The 22,925-nt window shown below is 47.3% G+C and overlaps 1 protein-coding gene across 7 annotated transcripts in view; it reads left to right on the top strand.

The window, feature by feature from the left end:
* Hydin (HYDIN axonemal central pair apparatus protein) overlaps window positions 1–22,925 on the top strand; it is a 365,841-nt gene that overhangs the window by 248,880 nt on the left and 94,036 nt on the right. For 6 of the 7 annotated variants that reach the window (XR_008215695.1, XM_052727909.1, XM_052727907.1 and 3 more), the window contains 12 exons: window positions 217–353; window positions 558–685; window positions 926–1,117; window positions 1,402–1,551; window positions 3,682–3,921; window positions 6,388–6,556; window positions 9,069–9,242; window positions 10,159–10,332; window positions 12,497–12,670; window positions 17,298–17,512; window positions 19,194–19,331; window positions 21,658–21,841. Coding sequence is in view for 6 of the 7 variants with exons in the window: in XM_052727909.1 (XP_052583869.1) it covers window positions 217–353; window positions 558–685; window positions 926–1,117; window positions 1,402–1,551; window positions 3,682–3,921; window positions 6,388–6,556; window positions 9,069–9,242; window positions 10,159–10,332; window positions 12,497–12,670; window positions 17,298–17,512; window positions 19,194–19,331; window positions 21,658–21,841 (2,075 nt within the window). In the remaining variant the exon portion in view is untranslated. Of the gene's footprint in view, window positions 1–216; window positions 354–557; window positions 686–925; window positions 1,118–1,401; window positions 1,552–3,681; window positions 3,922–6,387; window positions 6,557–9,068; window positions 9,243–10,158; window positions 10,333–12,496; window positions 12,671–17,297; window positions 17,513–19,193; window positions 19,332–21,657; window positions 21,842–22,925 lie in introns of those variants that run through there. The other variant, XM_052727912.1, reaches the window with a different exon arrangement.

Raw genomic sequence — 22,925 nt, 5'->3', positions numbered from 1 at the left:
CCCATACCAAGCGTGTTGCTGGATAATGGCCAAACACATGTGGACTTCTGAAGGATGAATGGAGTGTCTAGTCTCTCTCCTAGTGACCCTTAGCTGTTCTCTACTCTGGAAAACAAAGTTGCCAACAGGAGAGAACTCACACTCTCTCCTTTTTGGGAAAAGTGGCCTTCCTGGCTTGAAAGTGACTAGTAAGGACAGCCCCTTTAACTGTTTCAGAGTCCAGCTACCAGAGTACATCCTGGACTTTGGCTACATTGTGCTTGGTGATGTCCGAACCCACATCATCAAGATCACCAACACCAGTCACTTTCCAGTGTCCTTCCATGCAGAGAAGCATGTCCTTCATGACACAGGTACCAGGACACACACACACCCCCCCCCCCCCCCGCATGCCCCAGCCTTCTAGAGCAGCATTCCTGCTGTTCATCCGGCTGAAGGAGTTGCTGGGTGACTCAGCGATACTTTGGTCAGCCTATCCCAGAGAGCCTGCTACATAGAGCAGCTTCCTTATGCTGTTTTCTTGCTCATGAAAACAATTTTCCTTTGTCTTGGTCTAGGCTTCAGCACTGAGCTAGACCGTGTAAAGAATCTGCCCTACTGTGAGACAGAAACATTTGAAGTGAGATGTGACCCACAAGGGGCTAATCTTTCTATGGGGAATAAAGAAGTCATTCTTCCCATCAAGGTATGGTGCCCCACTGGGACTACATGGCCCTTCATGTGCCAGCCAAGCCTGTTGAGAACCCCGAGATGATGCAGTATGGGTGATCAAAAGCTGGGCTCTGAGCACCCTAAGATGTCTATCACTGATCTATATCTCCAGCCTGAGACATTGTGTGGTGGTGGTTGCTGCTGCTGCTGCTGCAGATGCTGCTGCTGCTGTTCCTAATGCCACATGGTAACCACAATTTTCTGTCCATTCCAGGTGTATGGAGGACCAACTATTCACCTCTGTCTCCAAGCCACTGTGACCATTCCAAGTATGACCCTGTCTTGCCACAAAGTAGAATTTTCTACAATTCAGTGTGGACAGTGTATGGTGGAAACCATTCAGCTATCCAACACTCTCCAAGTTCCTTGTGAATGGTTTGTCCACACCCCACAGCCTACTAACAAGGTGAGTTGTGTTTCCCTTCTGTTCGTCTCTACTTTAGCCAGAGTTGGGGTTCTAGGCCTTTCCTCCTATCATTTTAGCTTCCTGTTGAAGGACTCTCAGTGTTAACCATTTCCCAGTCCCTAAGTCTGGTACTTGAAGATGTCATAATGGGTATGATGTCTTACTGCCTCTGGTGCACATTCCCTGCCTGGAAAGCACTTAGGACACGTAGCTGTTGTGAGTGGTGAGTAGAATAGATCTGTTTGCCACATAAGTGATCTAATTGTCCAATGTTTATAACCCAGATGGATAAGCACATGCCAAAGTATTTAAGACGGAAACTACGGGCAGAGATGATTCCAAAGTCTCGCATCTTTGAGATCCAACCCACTTCTGGAGTCTTGGATCCCGGCGAAAGGGCCAATGTGCAAGTGAAATTCATGCCCAAAGAAGAGGTGAGCTTGAAAAAAATATGAGCCTTTGTAGAGATCTTCCTTCTGGGTCTCTTTGAGGTCAAAGCCCAGGCTTGCCTGGGACTCATACCTCCCGTTCTGCATATGGCATGTTCTTCAAGTTCACCTACTTGCTGTATGGACCAGTGGGTTGGGCTCAGCAGCTGTGAGTAACGTATCAACTTTCACAGAAGCATGGTATTAGTGGCATTCTGCCTCTGTATTTACAGGCTGTGTATCTTTGAACAAATCACTTGTCTGACTAAGCCTCGTCTTGTTCATAGGTAACATAAAAAGCAATAATATTCCCATATCAAACTCCCTTATTGCAATTCTGAAATCTAATAAGCTCAAAAAAGTGGGGGTTGAAATTTCATAAGTTTCATATTAAAACTTGCTCAATAGAAAAATCTCATTTGAACTGACATACTGTTTTGCCTTTCTTTATCCTGCTTAGTTTCCACACATTGCAACTGCCAAAATATTAATGTGTTTCATTACAGGAGATGTTGCTGAGACTACACTTAGGGCGTCAGGTTCCAGAGCCTATATGCCCTGTGCTTACCTTCTTACAGAGCAGAAGTTAAAAGCAGCTGGACACTGAGATTTCTGATGAGCTAGTACTGAGCCGCAACCAGGGCTCTTAGGGCCATTTAGGAGATTAATAACAGTGAATAGAGCATACAGCACACTCCCCTGTGTATTATCAATGACCCAGGAACTATTAACTTCTACCATCAGTCACTGCGGTAGTCAGTACTTCCTGGCAGAAAGCCTCCCTGAGCCTGATAAATGTCTCTTCTATAAATGCCAAGAGTTCAAAGTCACTCCTAATGGAGAGCATGGCAAGAATAATAAAATCCTAGAACTGGAGAGGATCTCAAGAAGTCTCACCATGATGACTTTTATTCAAAGCTAAAGACATCTGCGTGATGTTTTCCTTTTGATTTTGTTTTCAAAGACAGGGTTTTATGTAACTCAGTATGGCCTGGAGCTCACTAAGTAGCACCAAGATGGCCTTGAACTCTCAATCCTTGGCCTCACAAGTACTGGGGTTACAGTCATGCACTATAATGCCTCATATATTCTGTTCTTTTATAAGAAAAAAATCTATGTGACTTTTATACAATATATGGCTAACTCCCGTTTTCCTGGTAATAGCTTTGAAGAAATGCTTCAGAATCTGCAGCTGGAAAGCAGAAAAGTAAATAACTTCATATTTCATTCTAAAATGAAGCCTGTGTTCCTACCTATCAAAGTCTGCCAATAATGCTGCTGATGCTGAAGGTTCTCTTTCTGTCCCCCTTGTTCCCCCCACCCCCACCCCCGCATCCTTCTCTCCTTCCCTCTCTCCATCCTCCCATCCCTCTCCCCCTCCCTTTTTCTTCTTCCCCTCCCCTTTTTCTCCCCCCTCCTCCACCACCTCCTCTTCCTCCTTGTGCTTTTTGTTGGGCTCCACAGTGTATCTCTGGCTGGCCTGGAACTTGCTAAGTAGACCAGGCTGGCCTAAGCTTTGCTCTGCCCTTCTACCTCGGCTGGATTACAAGTGTGTGCACCAGCACGTCTGACTTCCCCGTGCTTTACAAGAAAATTAGTTACATGCCTGCCGTTCTTAAGAGTGTCTTAAGACTAGCAAGGCTTTACAGGATTTGGGCTTTATTTTATTTTATTTTTCTTTGTGGTACTAGGAATTGAGCTATCCTTGGCCTGGTTCTGGATTCTTATCACTTCCGAACGAGAGAAATATCACTATGGAGCAGGGGAGGTGGGATGCTTGCAATGTTCCTGAGAGTTGTTGGGGGAACTCAGTGATCCCAGAAGGTGTCACTTCCCTGGTTTTCTACTGTACTCTCTGCTGCCCATGGGCATCGACAGCCTCAGGCCCAGAGTGCCAGAAAGTGGTACCCATACAGGAAACTCAGAGACATGAAGACGAGACTGAGGCCTGCTGTAAGTGGTCAAGTCCCTTGCACAGTGCCTAGCATGCCATATACACAGCCCGTAAGTGCCCACTATGGTGATTTTACAGCTGTATAGGAAACATGAAGTTTTGTCTCTTTGGTGGTCCCCAGTTTTACATTGTGTGTTGTAGAGGGGGAAAAAAAAAGATGATTTTGTTTCCATGTTTTCTAGAAGCTGTACAGCCAATCGCTGCTGTTCCACATTGGCCAGAGCACTCAGAGGCTCGTGCTTCTGGCACAGGGCCAAGGTCTGGAGCCACGCCTGGAATTCAGCCCTTCCGTTCTGGAGCTGGGGCCCCTCCTGCCTTATGCATCAGGGGATGAGGCTGAGGTGATTGTGAGGAACCCCTGCAACTTCCCCATTGAGTTTTACTCCCTAGAATTTGACCAGCAGTATCTCTTAGAAGAGAAGGTGAGCAGAGACCAAAACCAAACACCCTTCCTGACATGGCAGCCCCCACCCCTGGCACATGTCCGTGTGTCTGCAGGAGCTTCCCTCTGGCCTGTCTCCTCCCCTTCCCTTGTCAATTTCCAATCCCTTCTCTATAGACTTTCTCCACCTGCTTCCCTCCCCATGAGAACTTACCGCTTTGTTGTGATCCCAATGTGCATTTTTAAACAAAAAGCCAGTGTGTGTTCATAGTTAGTATTTGCACAGTGAAGAACCACGTGTAGCGGCTTGCCATTGTCTTTGAAACGACTTTCTTTTAGACTTCTTTTAATTGGGACACTTCAAAAAATATGGATGGGGAGGTGACTTAGTAACGTTCATTTCTTGAAGCATGAGGACCTCAGTGAGTTCAGTCCCCAGCATCCATGTGAGAAAACCAGGCAGAGTAATGCACACCTGTGATCCTAGCACTGGGGAGGCAGAGACAGGTGGGATTCCTGGAGGGTTCCTTAGCATCAACCAGACTAACTGAATCAGTAAGTTTCAGAGTCAGTGAAAGACTCTGAGTCAACAAGTAATGTGGAGAGTGATTGGGAAGATAGTGAACATCAACCTATACCCTGCACACGTGCGTATACACACACACACACACACACACACACACACACACACACACACACACACACACACAAAGGCATACACACAAGGAAATAATTTTAAAATGTGTGTACTCTGCCAATCTCTGTCCTTAGTTTGCATCTGTGCACCATTTACATTTAATGTAATTGTTGGTATCTTAGGGCTTACATCCACCGTTTTGTTTTGTTTGTTTCTGGTTTTTGTCCTCTGGATACTTATGCTGCCTTCTTATTGGTCCTTCCAATGTTGTTTAGCATTTCATCTCAATTTACCTGGCACATTTTTCAATATATCTCTTTATATAGCTTCCTTAGACATTGCTACACACATTATATTATGTCTCTGTAACTTCTCATGACCCTCCTCATTTTAATATAACTGTCTTGAATATTTCCTTATAGAAGGTAACATTGTAATTTTTGTTAGAAAAACTGCACAGAAGGAGAAGCATTTATCCTCTTACTCTTCCCATTATTCATCGTTTTCTTTCTGATATTTCAAGGCTTCTTTTTACTGTTTCCTTTCCATCTAAAGATCCATTATTAGTTATTCTTTTTATTATTAGTTTTTAGTTAGTACACAGAATAATGAGTTTCATTATGACATTCTCATATATATTGTCATTGTAATTTACAGCCCCATCACTCTGTTAGTTATCTTTTAGGCTAGGTTTGCTAGTGAAAATTTCATTTTTCTTCATCTGAGGATGTCTCCATTTCCTCCCTCATTCTTGAGAATGTGTTTTACTGGCTATAGAATTCTGGACCAATGGCCCTTGAATACCATGGCACTTCCTTCCAGCCTCCAGGACCTAGCAGGAAATCCAGTGCTCTCTCTTTCTCTCTCTCTCTCTCTCTCTCTCTCTCTCTCTCTCTCTCTCTCTCTCTCTCTCTCTCTCTCTCTCTTTCTGTCTCTGTCTCTCTGTCTCTTTCTCTCTGTGTCGGTCTGTCTTTCCCTCCCTCCCTTTCCCTTCTCTCTGAATCTCCCTTTTTCTTAACTTACGGATGATTGACATCCAAACAACTAAAAGTGGTGATCATGGAAAAGGCTCACGTGACAAACAGTCATGTCTCTAGTCATCTTGTAGATATACAAGCTTTTTATGATGATTTCACTGCCTTTTACATATACTCTAGGGGTGCCAGATTTAAGAGGGGAAAAAGTTGTAGTTACATTTAAAGTTTAGGTACCTAAAAACATAGTATAATGATGCCTAAATGTTATATACTAAAAATTATGTTATTTATCTGATATTTAAATACTTTTTACTTTTTGCCCTAACACACACACACAAACACATACACACACAATATCATTTTACCAATTTTCTCTGTATTTAAGAGGAAACAACCTGACCAAGTATAATATTGTTCAGCTCTATACAGTCCTGCACTGTATATTTCAGTGAACAGTGACACCATAACCATCTTGGTTTTAGAACAATGCCAAAAATCACCTTATAACGCATTTCTCACGTTTTGGAACATATCCCTCTTGGTAGGTGATGTGTGACTGCACTTTTTAAGAATGACTCGCTCAGAGTGGATCATGGAATACTGTATGTTTGTTATTAGGAAAAAACGTATGTATGCTGTTTTCAAAGAAAGAAGAAGATATCTCCCATGTGTGGTGTGCTTGGGTGTGTACAGAGCAAAACAAAGACTTTGAATCCCTGTAAATTCAGAGTGGGGCTCTACCTTTAGACCTCTCCATAGGGTCCCACCATGTGAAACCTACAAAATCTCTATTGATCTCAGCCTCTGCTAGAAGCAGGGCTTTGATGAGGCCAGTGAGCAAGAGGAAACCTCCAATGGGACCAATAGTAGTTCTCATTCTCCCCTTGAGCAGATCTTGCGACAGCTGAAGGGCTATGATTCCTACAACACCCTGCTGCTGCCACCCCGGAACCCAGGGGAAAAGCTTCCCCAGGAGATCTACGATTACTTCAGGGAAGTGAAGAAATCAAAAGAAGAGCAGATGAAGGCGAAATATCTGGAGAATCTGCCACAGGACAACGGTGAGAACCCAGCATGAAGTACCTTGGGCTCTGGCTGTTCTTCCATCCCCTTTGAATTACCCCTGCCATGGGACCAGCCAGCTCCTGTGTACCTGCCAGGTACACAGGATACACAGATACAGATGCCTGCTGTATCCTGTTTAAGACCATTACCAAATAGGTCCTGTGGTCTTCGTGTTAAGGATGCAGGACTGGGCACAGTCTGCTCTCACTAGAGTCTTAAAAAACAGCCGGGCGGTGGTGGCGCACGCCTTTAATCCCAGCACTCGGGAGGCAGAGCCAGGCGGATCTCTGTGAGTTCGAGGCCAGCCTGGTCTCCAAAGCAAGTTCCAGGAAAGGCGCAAAGCTACACAGAGAAACCCTGTCTCGAAAAACCAAAAAAAAAAAAAAAACAGTGATTATAGATAGAAGAATGTGTGCTAGAGGCTGAGCCAAGGGATTTGCATAGAAACTGTAGCAAAGAGAGTCCAAGTACACAGCTGTGTATAGGAGAACCAGGGTACCAGTCCAAATCCTCCTGCATGTAACTGACAGCAATCACTGTCTACCGCTTCTCCCTGTGGGCATTCTTAGACAATGTCTCCCACAAGGTGGAAATTGATATAACATATTCAAGTGGCCAGGGGCAGAGGAACGTACATTTGAAAAAGGACAGCCCTTCTGTGGTCGTCAAGATCCATCGTGAGCTTCTCTGTCGTCTCACCATCTTGCTCTCTCTGGTCCAGCAGCCCTGTATTATCTTATCCCTTGCCTCTCCTGTGTACTTGAGCAGGACGGCCCCCTTGCTGACTTGTAGGACTCTATGGCTGGTGACACTGTGCCATCTCCTTTCTGCTTCTCTGTCCCTCACGCTGAAATATTCTCAGCCTAGTCCCGCTCGCTTCTGTGTTAACAGCCCTCACGTGTGTAGTTCTGCTCTTCCTGCCTGCATCTTCCACTAGACAAGGGGCTGGGGAGACAGCTCAGGGGATAAAGGGCTTGCCAGTGAGCATGAGAACCAGGTCCCCAGATCCCATGTGCAGCAGGATGAACTAATGGTCCTGATGGAATCCCCTCCTCCCGCCTCATGGTCTCTCAAGGAAAGAGAAGCCAGGCAGCGAATGTTCACCTGATTGGCAGGAAAGGCTGCCTCTCCACTCGGTATTCTGGCCAGTGTTCAGCACGAGTAACTTGTTGGAGCTGTTTTTACAAAAGTCACAGGGCAAGTGGCTCTCACAGTTCTAGATGCTAGATCAAGGTATCATTGGGGTTGGTACCTTCTGAAACCCATCTTCCTGTGGATAGTTCTCTTCCTCCTGTGCCTCCCCACTGTGGGTCTCTGCCCTAATCTCTTCAGTGCTGATCCCAGTCACATTAAATCAGGACATACCTATATGATGACCTGGGAACCTTAATTACCTACTTAAAGGGCTTATTTTCAAATAAAGTCACCGTCTGAGACGTTGAGGGGCTAAGGCTTTAGTGTATGAATGTAGGGAGACAGAAATGCATAAAATTATCCACTATGTTGCAAGTGCTGAACTGAAGGGCCAGAAAGAAGACATGTGGCATAAGGCTCCTCCCTTTGGAGAGCTCACAGTCAGGAAGATGGTCAGAGAGACAGTTCAAGTCGGAGGGATGTCCAGTGTCCTCAGGAGACAGAGCCTGCTGTGTGCAAAAGGACCTGGTGGAGGCAGACAAAAGCCTTGTTGCTCTTGAAGTCCATACACACCAAAGTTAGAAGTTTTTTTTGTTTTTTTTTTCCCCATTTGACCCAGTGGAAGATGGTCTGGATCCAGGGCTGATGGGTTCAGGGGGAACCCAGGCTAGATGCTCATCATCAATACCTCACCCAACCCTGGCTCATGCTGCTCTTGTGCTGTGGACTCTGACTTCTCTGGCTGTGACCCAGGGAGGGCAGCTGCCTCTAGTTACATCTCACTTCTGAACAAAAGAGATAACTTTCCTAGGTTAGAGAGGTTCACCTAGTGTTGTCACAGACTGCTGTACCCCCTGGGATGCTGTGGAAGAGGGGACAATAATGTGGTGCTGGTCTGACAGCTGTCAGTCACACTTAACATGACACGGGAAACATTGGTGAAAAGCTAAGGGTAGAAGCAGGCTCCAGGCTGTTATGCACAGAGCAGTCTCCACATAGTCCTGAAAGCCTGAAAATTTAAACTCTGTAGAGCAGTGCTTCTCCTGCTCTGGTAACTATGAAACCAGCTTCAGTCCCTGTCTCCATGTGTCTAGCTCAGTCTTTATTACTATTTTTTTTTTTTACAATTTAAACTATTATTTGGGACTCTTAGGAATTCTCCAAGTTTCCTGGGCAAATGTATCCTTTCGGTATCTAAACATGTTTAAATGTAGAAACACTGTGCACAGAGGAAATGCCGGAGCCAGCTGATTGTTGTTCTTGGTCGTTGGGATTGGTAGTACAGGGTGCTGGTCAGCATAGCCATTCTTTATCTCTTTCCCCATCTCCTGCTCCCCATCCAACATGTGTTTTCATCCTCTGCTTCCCCTGCAGATGAGGAAGAGATGCCATCAGATCAGGGAACCTCCGCCAGCACAAAGAGGACATCACTTAGCCGAGGGATCTCTGCCACATCCAACATGGAAGAACGGCATATTGTGGCTGAATCCAAAAGCTTCCCAGATGAGGACGAGGATGAAGAAAGCCTGGAAAAACTAACCTTCCGAAGTAACTGAGCATTGTGGCAGGGGGCAGTTCTGTCTAGGCAGAAATGAAAGGAATATTCAATGTCTGGATAGCTTCCTCCATAAAAAGGGTACTCTGGGCCTCCTGCAGCGGCTTCCCACCTACCACGTATACCCTCTGGTGACCCATCTACTCACATTGTACTAAGAGCACAGAAGCCTGCAGAGCAGCTTAGCATGTGATATTTTCTTCTCGCTGCAGTCCCTAGCGTTTTAACTAGACTAAGGAAGACCCAATCCCTGAATGCTAGCACTTTAGCCAAATGGGAAATGTTTAAAGAAACACTCGGAGGAAGTGGAGCGCATTCTTCCAAATGTCCCTCCAATCAAACATTAAGAAACCCTTCACTTCACCTCCCAGCATCTTGGACCCATTTTCTGGCCTTCATTTTTCTCGGAGATCTGAGTTAAAGCCGGGGAACACAATAACAAGTCTGAGATAAAGGCAGATTTCCAGTGTCATGCCTCATGTTTACCCGAATCTGGCTCAACTCACCCTTGAGTGGTTCCTGACCTTCTGTGGCACCTTTTCCCCATTCCACAATCCTGGCTCTACCCCTATCTTCTGAAGTGTCTTGGATTCCCCTAGAGCCAACTCCAGACTCCATCTCCACACAGCCATCCTTTTTTATTTTTCAACAAGAGGATTTCCCTCCAAGTAGAATTTAAGTCAATGAATATCTTCTTCTTTTTTTTAATTTGCAAGTGTAGAGACACATTATTAGCCAAATGACGCCTTCTCGTGTCCCACGGGTGGGGACTGCTGCAGCACTGGGCATTTTAGAAACAAGAGTATTTTAAAAGAAAACTTTGTTCCCATCCCTATGGGTACCTATGTACCTATGGAAATTCTGGGATGCACACTTGTGCCCGCGCTCACGCGTACTTTGGATTTACAGCTGACAAGATCCAGAGCACAGACAGCCACTCAGCGGAGGAGGTTGGAGAGGTGGAGAGCAACCCAGTGAGCAAGGCAATTGCACGCCACCTAGGCATCGACATTTCCGCAGAAGGCCGCCTGGCCAAGAACCGGAAGGGCATCGCCATTATCATCCATGGGACACCCTTGTCAGGTACGTGACAGTCCTGTCAGGGAGAGACCGTGGCCAGAGATGCCATGTCTCTTCCATAAGGAACTGTGGCCACATCAGCTGTGGTCAGGGCCAATCGTAAGGGTTTCATCCGAGGAACAGCATACCGAATGGTCACATGCCCTGTCTCCAAAAACGCAGACTGTCTATTTTACCACAAGTGGAAAACCAGCATCACACAAGTGTATTACAGTGAAGACAAAGACAGGGCTGGGGAGACATTTCCACAACCAGAGTGCTTACAGGACAAGCATGAAGACATGGGTCTGGACCACCCCCACCACCCCCACCCCCACCCAGAGCCCACATAAAAGCCGACAGCAGTGGTTTGTACCTGTAGCCCCAGCGCTGGGAGGCAAAGGCAGGCAGGTCCCTGGTCTAGACAGTCAGACAGTCTAGACGAAACGGCGAGCTTCGTGTTCAGCAAGACACCCTGGCTTAAAAATTAAGAGGGAGAAGCCACCCAAGACAGATATCCTGGCGTCACACTCTGGCATCCACACACGCCAGCATGGGTGTCCATATATGCAGATACCACACCCAGAGACACATTTTTAGAAAAGCTCTTCATGATCTGCCATTTGTCATGAGGAGAAGGTGTCAAACTTAGGACTTATAATTTGTATCTGTTTGATATTGCCTCTGTAACCGCCACAAATTTAGCGGCTTGAAGAGGCGCAGATTTACCCTCTTAATAGTCCTGCAGGCCCCAAGTCTTAAGTGGGTCAGCAGGCCTGTATTACCTTTGGGAGGCACCAGGGCAGTCCATTTTCTCGTCTTTTCTGGCTTCTAGAAATATTGCCCATCTCTCCGGCTCCGGGCAACAGCCTCCACCCTCAAAGCTGACACGCGATCTCTTCTAGGGGCTTGCTGTCACATCACTGCCTCTGACTCCAGCCCTCCTGCCTTGTTTCTTCCAGGGACTCCTGTAATGAGATAGAGGCCACTCAGATAATCTGTAAACGGATCACACCTGCACAATAATCCCACTTTGCCTATAAGGGAACATGCTTGCAGGCTCCAGGGATGGGAGCATCTGCATCTTTAGGGGTTATAATTCAGCATCCTGTGTGACCCATTCCCTCCCTCTCTGCCTCCTTTCCTCCCTCCATCCTTTCTTCCTTCCGTTCCTCCCTCCACTTTTTCTTTCTTTCATTCTTGGACTCTAGTGTTGAGGCTGGCCTCATACTCCCTATATAGCTGGGGATGGCTCTGAACTCCTGCTCCTTCTGCCTCTGCCTTCCAAGAGCTGGGATTACAGTTCTGTGCCACCATGCCCAGTTTATGTGGTACTGGGGATCAGACCCAGGGCTTCATGCAGACTAGGCGAGCACTCTGCCAACTGAGTCACATCCTCATACCCCGTTTTGTTTTGTTATTTTTATATTAATTGCGCTTTTGTTTATTTTACATGTGTGAATATCTTGCCTGCTTGTGTATATGTGCATCACATAGGTATCCGGTGCTCACAGAGGCCAGAGAGGGCATCAGATCCCCTGGAACTGGATTACAGATGGCTGTGAGGCACCGTGTGGGTGCACTCTGGGAACCAAACTGCTCCTTTGCTAGAGCAGCCAGTGCCCCTAACCACTGAGCCTTCTCTCCACACCCCCCCCCCCCATTTATGCTTTGTGAAAACTATCAGTAACATGGCTACATATGCAAACTTTGCAGCTATAGGCCAACTCTAGTATCTCTACATGAGTGGACTCTAGATCCTTTTTCTTTGCTCTTATCTATTATTTCTGAATTTTCTACTTTTTAATGAAAGTAGATTGACATGGGAAAAGCCAAGTCAGCACGGGTTACTCTTTAAACCCAACATGTCTTCCTGTTAAAGATAAACAGTGGGGGTGACACAGCACTTGAGAGGCAGTAGAAGCTGTTTTTCTACCTGAGGAAGAAAGCCTGGTGAGGCTGCCGGGTGTCATGCCCCTGTGCCTCAGTGGCACGGTTAGGAACGGATCCACAGCTGTGACTCACAGCAGCGCTTCCTCATCTCTGCTGAGCTACCTCTGGCCACTTAAGAGACTTGGAGGCGAAGCACTCAGAACTCACTCCACAGGGTCCTCTGTTCTGCAGACTTCTGTCTAGGACACTGAGCAAATGAGACTCATCAGAGTCAACGCCCTGGCCGTTTTTACAGGAAAGACAGCCAACGCCATCAGCATGGCCAGGTACTACAATGCAGCCTGCTTGAACATCGACTCCATTGTCCTGGAAGCCATGTCAGACAGTAACAACATCTCAGGGATTCGGGCCCGGGAGCTGTGCATCAGAGCTGCCATAGAGCAGTCTATGAGGGAAGCAGAGGAGTCAGGTAAGGCCTGTTCTCCATGGTTGTGTGTGTGTGTGTGTGTGTGTGTGTGTGTGTGTGTGTGTAGGTACACATGCATGTAAGGGCATGTGCATGTGAAATTCAGAGGACAATCTTGCCTGTCCTCTGGAGCTGCCCACCTGGTTTGTTGACAAGGTCTTTCATTGGTCTAGAGTTCACTGATTAGGCTGGGCTAGCTGATCAGTGAGGCCCAAATACCCATATCCATTTCTTCTCTCCAGCACTGGGCTTACAAGTGCATGCTACCACACCAGACTTGTTATGTGGGTTCTGGGAATTGAACTTGGGTCCTCAGGCTTACATGGCAAGCACTTTACCAATTACTCTATCACCTCAGGCTCCTCTTGGCTTCTTCTGGTCAAGTGGTGGTACCCTTACTGGTAAGATCACCCCTCTATGCATCCCATTGAGCTGCCTCTCCTACAGCCCGGTCAAAGGCTGACATGTGACATGTTGCCAGTTGATCCCAACGAATTCTCTTCACCTAGCATATAGAAGTAGTAGTCCATGCCCGTGCAGGAGTATGCTTGACACAGTAGAAAATAGGACTGTAAGAGACACAACCCACATTGTGGTTGGACTGACACTTGGAGGGGAGCCAAAGATGAGCTCATTCAGCACCGGAAAATATCACAACCATAGAAGTTTCAGTTCCTGGGAGAGAGCAAGTTTGAGACTAGACATTTCCAACAAAAGGTGACTGGGAAAGTCTTCATGGAAATGGGCTTTGGGGATCAGGTGACTGTTAACAGGCAAAAACAGAGACAAGGACAAGAAATCAGGGAAACTGATGGTAACTCAGAGGTGGGAAGGCTAGTTGGGTCAATTGTAATTAGTTTTGATTAGGAATTTGAACTCTATTGAAAAAGAAGAATTTGGGGTTGACTGTGGCCTGTCTTCCAGATGTCCAAAAACCATAGTAGGAAAGTGACTTTCATAATGTAAAGGGAGCGATAGAAAAGCAGGGGGAAATGGCCTTGGTCCAGATGACTCTGTGTCTACCTGCATGGTGTGGAATTGAAGGAGCAGGGGGATGTTCAGGGATGATCACAGAGACTTCTAGCCACAGAAACTAGGAAAGTGGCGTCATCTGCCATGGAAGGAATCCTGGCGGCGGGGGGAGGCAGCATAAGGAGATGGATTGAACTTTTGGATCTTGTCATAGAGAGACCTAGTGTGGTCTTCCCATTACAAGCCAAGAATCCTGCCTCCATCCGGTCATTTGAGGACCGCAGGTCAGGAAAGCAGCTGCACAAGGAAAAGAATATATTGAGTTCGAAGCAAAGGACCTGCTTAGAGCTGGCTGCTACTTGATCAACTCTCAGTCCCTCCACTTGGAATGCTCATGGGAGAAAGCAAGGTTCTTTGCTGAGTAGATAAGAGAAATAGTTCTACAGGGAAAATCCCAGGCAATACATAATTCTAACTTTTTTTTTTGGGGGGGGGGCGGTTCGAGACAGGGTTTCTCTGTAGCTTCAGAGCCTGTGCTGGAACTCACTCTGTAGCCCAGGCTGGCCTCGAACTCACAGAGATCCACCTGTCTCTGCCTCCCGAGTGCTGGGATTAAAGGCGTGTACAATCACTGCCCGACCATAATTCTAACTCTTTTAAATGTTCTTTTCCAACAAACAAATGATCCATGTGATTATGTCAGCATCCTGGTGAAAATGATGAATTTGAGCTCCTGAACCAAGTACCATCAAGCTAGAGATGGTGCTGGGGCAGTCTGTCTGTCAAGTGAAAGCTGCAGACACTGGACAAGGTGGAACTGGCCCCCAAGAGGAAGCCCTTAAGAAAAGCCAGGGGACACGTAACTGGGGGTGGGGTCCCAAAGGCAGGGGCTCATCAGGACAGGCACTGGAGAGAGAAGGGGAGAGCCTTGCAGCTTTGCGGGGAGGAAGACATGTGAGCGAGGCTTTCACGTCTTCTGCCTCCTTGCTTTGGAACCCTTTGCTCTAATGAACACTCTATTCTCATCTCGCTTTCTTTGTTCTGTTGTCTGTCTCCTCTGCTCTCAGTCCAGATGGGAGCAATGTCAGGCATAGAGCTGACACCTGACTAAGATGTATTTTCAAAAACAAAAAGTCATTGAACCAATAAATGAGCAGAATTGGAGCCTGCTGAAAGCTATAAGGAAATGAGCCCTACGATGGTCTCTCAAGGTCCAGAGGTTTCTGATGTCTTTGGGGGCCTCAGTGGAAGGGGTAGACCCTGCTACAGTCAGCAGGCTGGAAGGAGGTCGCTAAGTCCAAGCCTGCCTCTGCCAAGCAGGAGCCACTAGCCTCAGGAAGATACCGAGTGCTTGAACTGTGGCTAGTTGAAGCTTAGCTGAGGTAGAAGAGCATAGTGTACGCTGGACCACTGAGGACGCAGAGTGAACAGGAGAATACACAACAGGACTGTCAGTTTTTATGCTTGGCTTACAAATTGAACTGTCCATTGCCATGTAACAGTTTCAATAAAATATACCGTTTTAGTTGATTTTTTTCTTTTATGTGGCTATTGGAAATTTTTAAATTATAGACATTATTGTGACGGTGTTTTTACTGCCTGGTTTAGTGTGTCACCTTGACACAGCTAGAGTCATCAGAGGAAGGAGCCTCAGTGGAGGAAATGCCTCGATGAGATCCAGCTGCAAGGCATTTTCTCATTTAGTGATCAAAGGAGGAAAGCCCATCCATGGTGGGTGGTGCCATCCCTGGGCTGGTGGTCCTGAGTTCTATAAGAAAGCAGGCTGAGCGGGCCAGGGGAAGTAAGCCAGTAAGCAGCTCCCCTTCGTGGCCTCTGCATCAGCTCCTGCCTCAGGATCCTGCCCTGTTTGAGTTCCTGTCCTGACTTCCTTGAGTGATGGACAGCAATGCTGAAGTGTAAGCCAAATAAACCCTTTCCTCCCCAACTTGTTTTTTGCTCATGGTATTTCACCACAGTGATAGAAACCCTAACCGAGACAGTGGTGGTTTGGATCGCTGTTTAGAGAAATTGAGCAGTAAAGGGGACAGAAATGAAATGATTACAGGACAGGGGAGAGGAAAGAAGAAAAGGAAGAAGGGAAGGAGAAAGGGAAAAAAGAAAGGAAGTCATCCCTTCAAATTAAAACATTTGCTAAGATCATACCTAGAAGCTCTTGTTGAAATATGGAGAGTGCTGTGGACACTCTAAAGAGATTGTACGGTCGCTGAAGAACAGGGGTGGGCAGGAGAGCCAGAGAGAGTCCACAGTGAACAGTAGTCGAGACTTAGGTGAGAGTTTAGTGGCCTGTTCTTCTGAGGGAAGCTGGGTCAAGCAGAGTGGAGGCGTCGGGTGTGGTGACGGCATGGTGAGAGGTGTGGCGAGTGGAGGACCAGCAGGTTCTCTAACTGCCACAGGACTCAGCTGGGGCTACTCCACTAGGGGGGTTCAGCCTCCCTAGTCCCCCATCAGATACAAATCCTGGGAGAGGGGCAGAGGGAGTTGCAGAAAACAATAAGCCAGAGTGAAATGTAGCTGTGAGGGAACTCCAGAGACTTATTTGCTGAGATGATTGACAGGAACATTGAGTATGAGTCTCCCCAAGAGCTAGAGAACCTCGGATGCTACTTAGCTTAGGAGGCAAAGAATGTTCTCCATCCCGGTCCCCTTCAGGGTGCCTAGTCCATCTTTGAAGACAGTCCCTGGGGGCACAATGAGAACAGGGCAAGTATATCAGAAGCCTGAGGCAGCACAAAGGTACTCCAGCAAGAGCTTTTCGAAATAGATTTTAAATAACTGAAAGTTTAGAAGGTATCTCAGTAGAGGGAGCTGAGAGGGTAGCAGTCTGCTTGGAAGAGGAGTCAGGAACGGAAAAAAAATGAACTGTGTGAATAGTCATATTTGCTAACAGTCACACGCTTCTTCCTTAACTCACTTATCATTTGAGTTGGCTCTGCTGTGGGTAGAAAGAACTCTGCCGCAGCAGCTGTTCCTTGGCCTTACCACTGCCCACAATCTCAAAAAGGTAAAGTGTCAGATTTCCAAGGCAAGGCCTTATGCACAAGCAACTCAAGAAATTCTTGGCCTCTGGGCTGGCAAAGAAAGTGGGCACAGACCATTGAAAGGATGAGCAGTGTGGTAGTTTGAATGAGAAACGTCCCCCATGGTGGCGCTGTTTGGGGAAGTTCCGAACCCTTTAGGAGGCGCAGCCTCCCTGGAGGAAGTACCTCACGAGGGGCAGGCTTTGAGGGTTTATAGCCTTGTTCCCGCTTTCAGTTCACTCTCTCAGCTTCCTGTGTGAGATGTGATCTCCCGGCTCTTGTTCCTGATGCTTGCTGCCATGCCTCCCTTCCATAAGGGACTCTTATCTCTCCGAACCATAAGCCAAAACACTTTTGTCTTTAAGTTGCCTTTGGTCACGGTATTCTATCACAACAGTAAGAAGGTAACTAATGCAGGCAGAAAAGAGCCCAGACCCCAAGTGAGCCGTCATTCAGTGCTTGATGAGTGGAGCCTCTTCCTCGAACCCAGGTCAGTCAGCTGTATGAGAAGATGGTTCAGCATTCCATAAGAGTAACACAGGCTTCGGGGTACCATCCCCACGGTGATTTCCTTCACGTTGTGAGATGACTTTTACTAAAAATCCACCTTCTCCTAATAGCTCAGGAGTCTTCAGTGCTCCAAAATATTACTGCACCAATACGACTAAGCACTGAGAACCTGAGCAAGTTTACCTCAGAACTCACTCTCGGGTCCCAGGAATTTAAACCTCCAAAGAGTGTTCGAGGGAGCATGATGGTTCCCAAAGGCAAGGCGGATAGCCACTGGTCTGGGTCTCAGAAGCAGCATCATCCACACCAAGCCGAAACACCACAGGTATGCAGGGATCCCTGGGAAGAGGGTCGGGATCTACTCCTCCTCCTCCTCCTCCTCCTCCTCCTCCTCCTCCTCCTCCTCCTCCTCTTCCTCCTCCTCCTCCTCCTCCTCTTCCTCCTCCTTGGCATCCTGCAGCTAGGCCAGCACCCTCTGTGTCTGTGGCTGTCCTTAGCAGGAGACTGCTATCCCTGTGCCACTCCTTCAGAAATTAGTGTGAAGCCATCTGGTACCCAGCAAGTACTTTCCTGTTGTTGGTACCCAGCTGGATGCCAGAGGGGCAAAGGTAAGAAAGCTGCATCGGTGGAGAGTCGACCCAACACAGCAACCACCGTCTTCAAGTAACTGGTCCCATAGAAACCTCCAGTCCTCATTCTCTCTGCCCACCTCACTGGAGATCCCCTGGTCCACACTCCCTTGTACCTTCTCCTTTATTATATTCTCCAGACAGTCAGTCTCCAGCCCCAGTGGACTCAATTCCATCCAGACCAAACTGATCATAGCTAGAAAAATTACTTGTCTCTCCTCGATAGATTTAACACCACACATCCCAATGTCTGCCATAGACGTTTGCCCTCCATTCAAAATGACCATGCTATGGCTCTCCTTGCTCTCCTGAACTCTAAGACACTCTTCTTCATTCATCCTCAGCTGACAATCTCTCTGCTGAGCTCGGAAGACAATGACCTCATCCTCACCACCGCATCTCCCAGCAGGCTTCCGTAGCCCAGTACTGTCCCTGCCAGCAGCTGAGTCCCTGCCCCTGCTCAAATTCCAAGCTGACCTCTCACCTGTGCACTGGACCCCACCCCTTTTCCTCCAGGGGCTAAATTCCTACCATGGTCCTTGTGCTCCTGTTTTTCCTTCTTTGCAATGTGTCCTTTTTTTTTTTTAATATGACCTTGCATCCCTCTCCAGCTCTTAACTCATCCTTGAGATCCTTTCACTGTAATTCCTCCAAAGAATGGCTGTGCCAACTGCCTTCTCTGTCTTGGCTGCCCCCAATCTCCTTCACCAATTCCATTGAGACATCTATCCCCCATCTCCATTCCACTTACCGCATTGGTTACCGGATTCCACACACACTGAGCTCCTGTGTGCTCCCAAATCATCTCATACACACTGAGGTAGCTTGCACTTCCTCACAGAAAGACCTTTCTCTTGGTGTTATCTCATTCGGTCATGTTGCCCAGGTGATACAATCTCGCCATGGCCATCCTCTACCCCCATCACTGCTCTTCATTCCTTGTCTGGTCACTTCCCCACCACGCTCCTCACAGCCAGTAATATTACTGATTCCTGTGGGAAGTGCTCAGTTTCCATGTCTCCCATGAGAATGTTAAGAGCCATGTAGGCAGCACCATTGTTAGCCCTGTTTCTTGTTGGATCCCTAGTCTACGAGGAAGGGCTGGTGCATGATGGGAGCTCAGGAAATATCTCTTGAGTGAATGGACAGTCGAACACAGTTCAGGACATACAAAAAACACCTCCCACAATAATCCTACTTGAAGCTACCAGCCATTCTTGGGAGAAAATAGGAATCCTGCATTTTACAACACAGTCCTCATTTATAAATAAGGAGCCTACAGAAGTTGTATGATTTTTCTGGATGCTACATGGCTTGTTGAGACAGCTGTTGAGGCAAAGGTAGAGTCTGACTTGCGACTCTTCTCTCACTCATCAGATTCCCTCTAGCCCTCTCCTCATGGGGCCCACTCAGCGGCGGCTCAGTGTCAGCGCCAGTATCGGAGGTGAGACCGGGCTGATGAGCTGTGTGCTCCCAGAGGATCTCCTCGTTCAGATCCTGGCTGAGCGGATACAGGTGCGTGCACACCCACTCACACAAAGCTGTAGGCTTGGAACTCACACACTGAACCCATGCTGTGCGTGGAGATGCTAGGCCATCAGCCACCCTCAGCAGCTCAGAGCCCATGGGTCTCAATGAGGAAAAGTGGACTTCTTTACTCTCAACAGCCTTATCCCTTTGAGAGCTCTTGCCCATGACCTCTGCCTTTCCTGCAGCCTGAGGCCACTCTTTAAAGATCCAAGGAGCAGATTACACATCAATAAATAAATAAATAAAGCAAAAAGAGTGATGGGTTAAAAAGTATAATGTAAGCAGCTAACGTTAGAATGTGACTAGCATGGTAATGTATACCTGAAATCCCAGCACTCAGGAAGCTGGGACAGGCAGGTGGGGGCGGGGTGGTGGTATAGATCTGAGATCAGGGTAGGCTACATAGTGAGATCTTGTCTCCAGAATAAAACATGGGTCTCTGCAAACTGCTGTTAAAAATGTTTTCAGGGCTGGGCGGTGGTGGCGCACGCCTTTAATCCCAGCACTCGGGAGGCAGAGCCAGGTGGATCTCTGTGAGTTCGAGGCCAGCCTGGGCTACCAAGTGAGTCCCAGGAAAGGCGCAAAGCTACACAGAGAAACCCTGTCTCGAAAAACCAAAAAAAAAAAAAAACAAAAAACAAAAAACAAAAAACAAAAATGTTTTCAGTATGTAATGTGAAAGAGATTAGTATGTAAAGCAAAATTACATTTTATATATTTGCAAATAACGTCCCATGCATGGTGAAAAAGCAAAAACTCCTACCTATGAGGTAAGCGTTGTTCTCTTTGACCAGTAGCTTGATGGAGTTTATATCTCCTTTTGTCTTGCTAAATTCTTTGTAAGGGCATACTGCTTTTAAGGTCAAAACCAATACAACGCATTCTTTAAGAACTTGAGGGCCTGGAGCTGCAGCCCAGTGGAAGAGCACCTGCCTGGCTTGCTTGAGGCCTCGGTTTGCTCTCCAGCGCCTTGGTTTACTCTCCAGTACTACACGCATGGAAAACGTGCATAACTGCTCTGCTGTCATGACCAGCAAGAGCAAGGAGGCCCCAGAGTTATGTGTTTGCTTTGGTTTCTCACACTGGGCCACTTTTAAGTGAACGTTTTTCGTGTGTGTGTGTGTGTGTGTGTGTGTGTGTGTGTGTGTGTGTGTGTGTGTGTGCGCGCGCGTGCGCTCACGCACATGTTTGTATATGTGTGTGCATATGGATTAGGGGAGAGAGGTTCATGTACACGTGGAAGCCTAAAGTTGATTTCAGGTGTCTTTCTCAACTTTTTATTTATGGAGTTATGGTCAGAGATTACCAATTCTGGCTAGTCTAGTTAGCCAGCTGATGCAGAGACCCCAGTGGGCCTCCCTAGTGCTAGGATTACAAGCATCAGCCACACCTGCCTGGTAACCTACTTAAGTGCCAGGGATTCCTCTTGCCTGTTTCTGGCCACTGGTGGCTCCACTGAGTTCCTTTGAGTAATACCACACTGCAGGAGAAACCATTCTTCCATGGTCGTATCACCAAAATCACTCTGCTCCAATGCAGTGGACCACTAAGAAAAATGTGGGCCTCAGAGACAAGGTTAGTGGTGATGTGTTGGCCCAAATGGGGTCTCCCAGCGGACACCTCATAAGATCTGGGTGTGGTGGTGTGTACTTGTAATCCTGAGGAGGCCGAGACCAAAGGGTCCCCAAGACTCACTGGCCAGCCAGTCTACTAGAATCGGTGAACCCCAAGTCCCAATTAGAGACCTTATTTTAAAAATAAATAAAAAGAGGTGGACGGCTCTCCAGGAATAACACCCGAGGTTGTCCCCTGGCTTCCACATGCGTCTGCATGCATGTGCACCTGTACACAAGCATGCACACACATGTACACACACATGCACACACAAAAAAAGAAGTGCAGATGGCCCATCTGCTCTTGCCACCTGTTTCTTTGTCCGTGGGAACTCTTTCCTTTTCTCTCCTTTGCATCTTATTTTCATACACCTCGTGGATATTTCTAGACCTTTTGACATTTTCTTTGTTCCTTTATTCTGCACGTAGAGACGAAATAAACCCTCTGTTCTCCAATCACCTGCCATTACACACTTTCATAGCTGACTGGGCATTTAGTCTTCATTTTTGTTTGGAGGGACCAGTCAGTTCTACAAACCCAGCTCCTTCATTTCATGTCAGCGCCTGGACTTTGGTTTCATGATGTTTATTTTGGAGCCTGGTGGGTATGCGTACCATGACAAAAGAACACACCTTCTCTCCATAGAGAGCAGCTGATCTCCAGGCTGCACTAACCATCTTGTTCTCTCTGCTTGCAGCTGAGTGACTGCTTCAGAGGCGTGGTGTTCGACAGCCTGGACACGCTCTTTGCTCGGAGTGCGCCCTCCGCCCTCCTCTGCCTGCTAAAGGCCATAGGCAGCCGGGAGCACATATATGTCCTCAACATGGCTCAGGACTATGCGGCCATGAAAGCCCAGGAGAAGGCCAAAAAGGAGCTAGAAGGCAAGGCCCCCAACCTCCCTGCTGTCCTTCCCAAGCCCAACAGGGCTTTCCTTGCCAAGGGGCCTTGTGCTTTTCACCCCGATTCCCTGGTACAATAATCTATCCAATGGGCTTAAATGACGTTGTTACACTTTACCTCTGCCCTGGGAAGTGACTGGAGCACTTGCTTCTAATTGTAACCAGGCTAAGCAGAACAAACACACTGTGGGCACATCCTGGCCTGGGATGCTTTGCTTGCTGGTCCAGTTAAAGCAATATGCAGTTCCTTCGAGCTAACGGGACTATTTGGTACACTCTGGGTCATTTCATCCTCACCGGTGAAGATTACTATTTTACAGATGAAGACAATGTAGCCCCACGACACAAAAGTCTTCTCAAGCTCACATGATAGACAGATGTGATGGCACTCAGTAGGTGTAGGAAGGATTGTAAACTCAAGGCCAGCCTGGGCTCCATAGCAAGACTACAAGTATAGTACATTCAGAGGGGAGCCGCTTCACTCGTTACCTCAATGGCCTGAAAAAAATTAGTCATTTAAAAAACTGATTTAAAAATAGGTAACAAGGGCCGTAAAGATGATTCTGCAGGTAAAGGTGCTTGCTACCAAGCCTGACACCCTGAGTTCAATCCCTGGGCCCCACCCATGTGGTGGAAGGAGAGATCCAACTCCCACAAGTTGTCTTCTGATATCTGTATGTGGACTGTGGCACACATGTGCCCATGTGCACACACGTACACGCGCGCATGCACACACACACACACACACACACACACACACACACACACCCATGCACGCACGCACACACAGAGTAAATAATGTAATTTTAAAAAGAAAAATAGATACAACAACATAAAAACAATGTTACTTGAATTAGTCTTAGTTTAGTCAGAAGCAGGTTAGCAAAGCATGGCATGTGGGTGAGGATTTGGGGACTGCTGTCAGCACTGTCCCCAGGAAGTAGAGCCCTGCCTCTGAGAATCATGGGCTCTGGATGCATACCTGTGCTTCACTTGGGCTCTCCTCTCAGGGAACCAGCTGCCCAGCTCAGCATTTTAAAGTAAGGGCATTTAAAGCAGACTTCGT

Source organism: Peromyscus californicus, unplaced genomic scaffold (assembly GCF_007827085.1).
Source record: "Peromyscus californicus insignis strain IS unplaced genomic scaffold, ASM782708v3 Scaffold_8__1_contigs__length_139910024, whole genome shotgun sequence".
NCBI lineage: Eukaryota > Metazoa > Chordata > Mammalia > Rodentia > Cricetidae > Peromyscus > Peromyscus californicus.
Note: the sequence above shows the minus strand (reverse complement) of the source record. Positions and strands in the feature narration are given on the sequence as shown.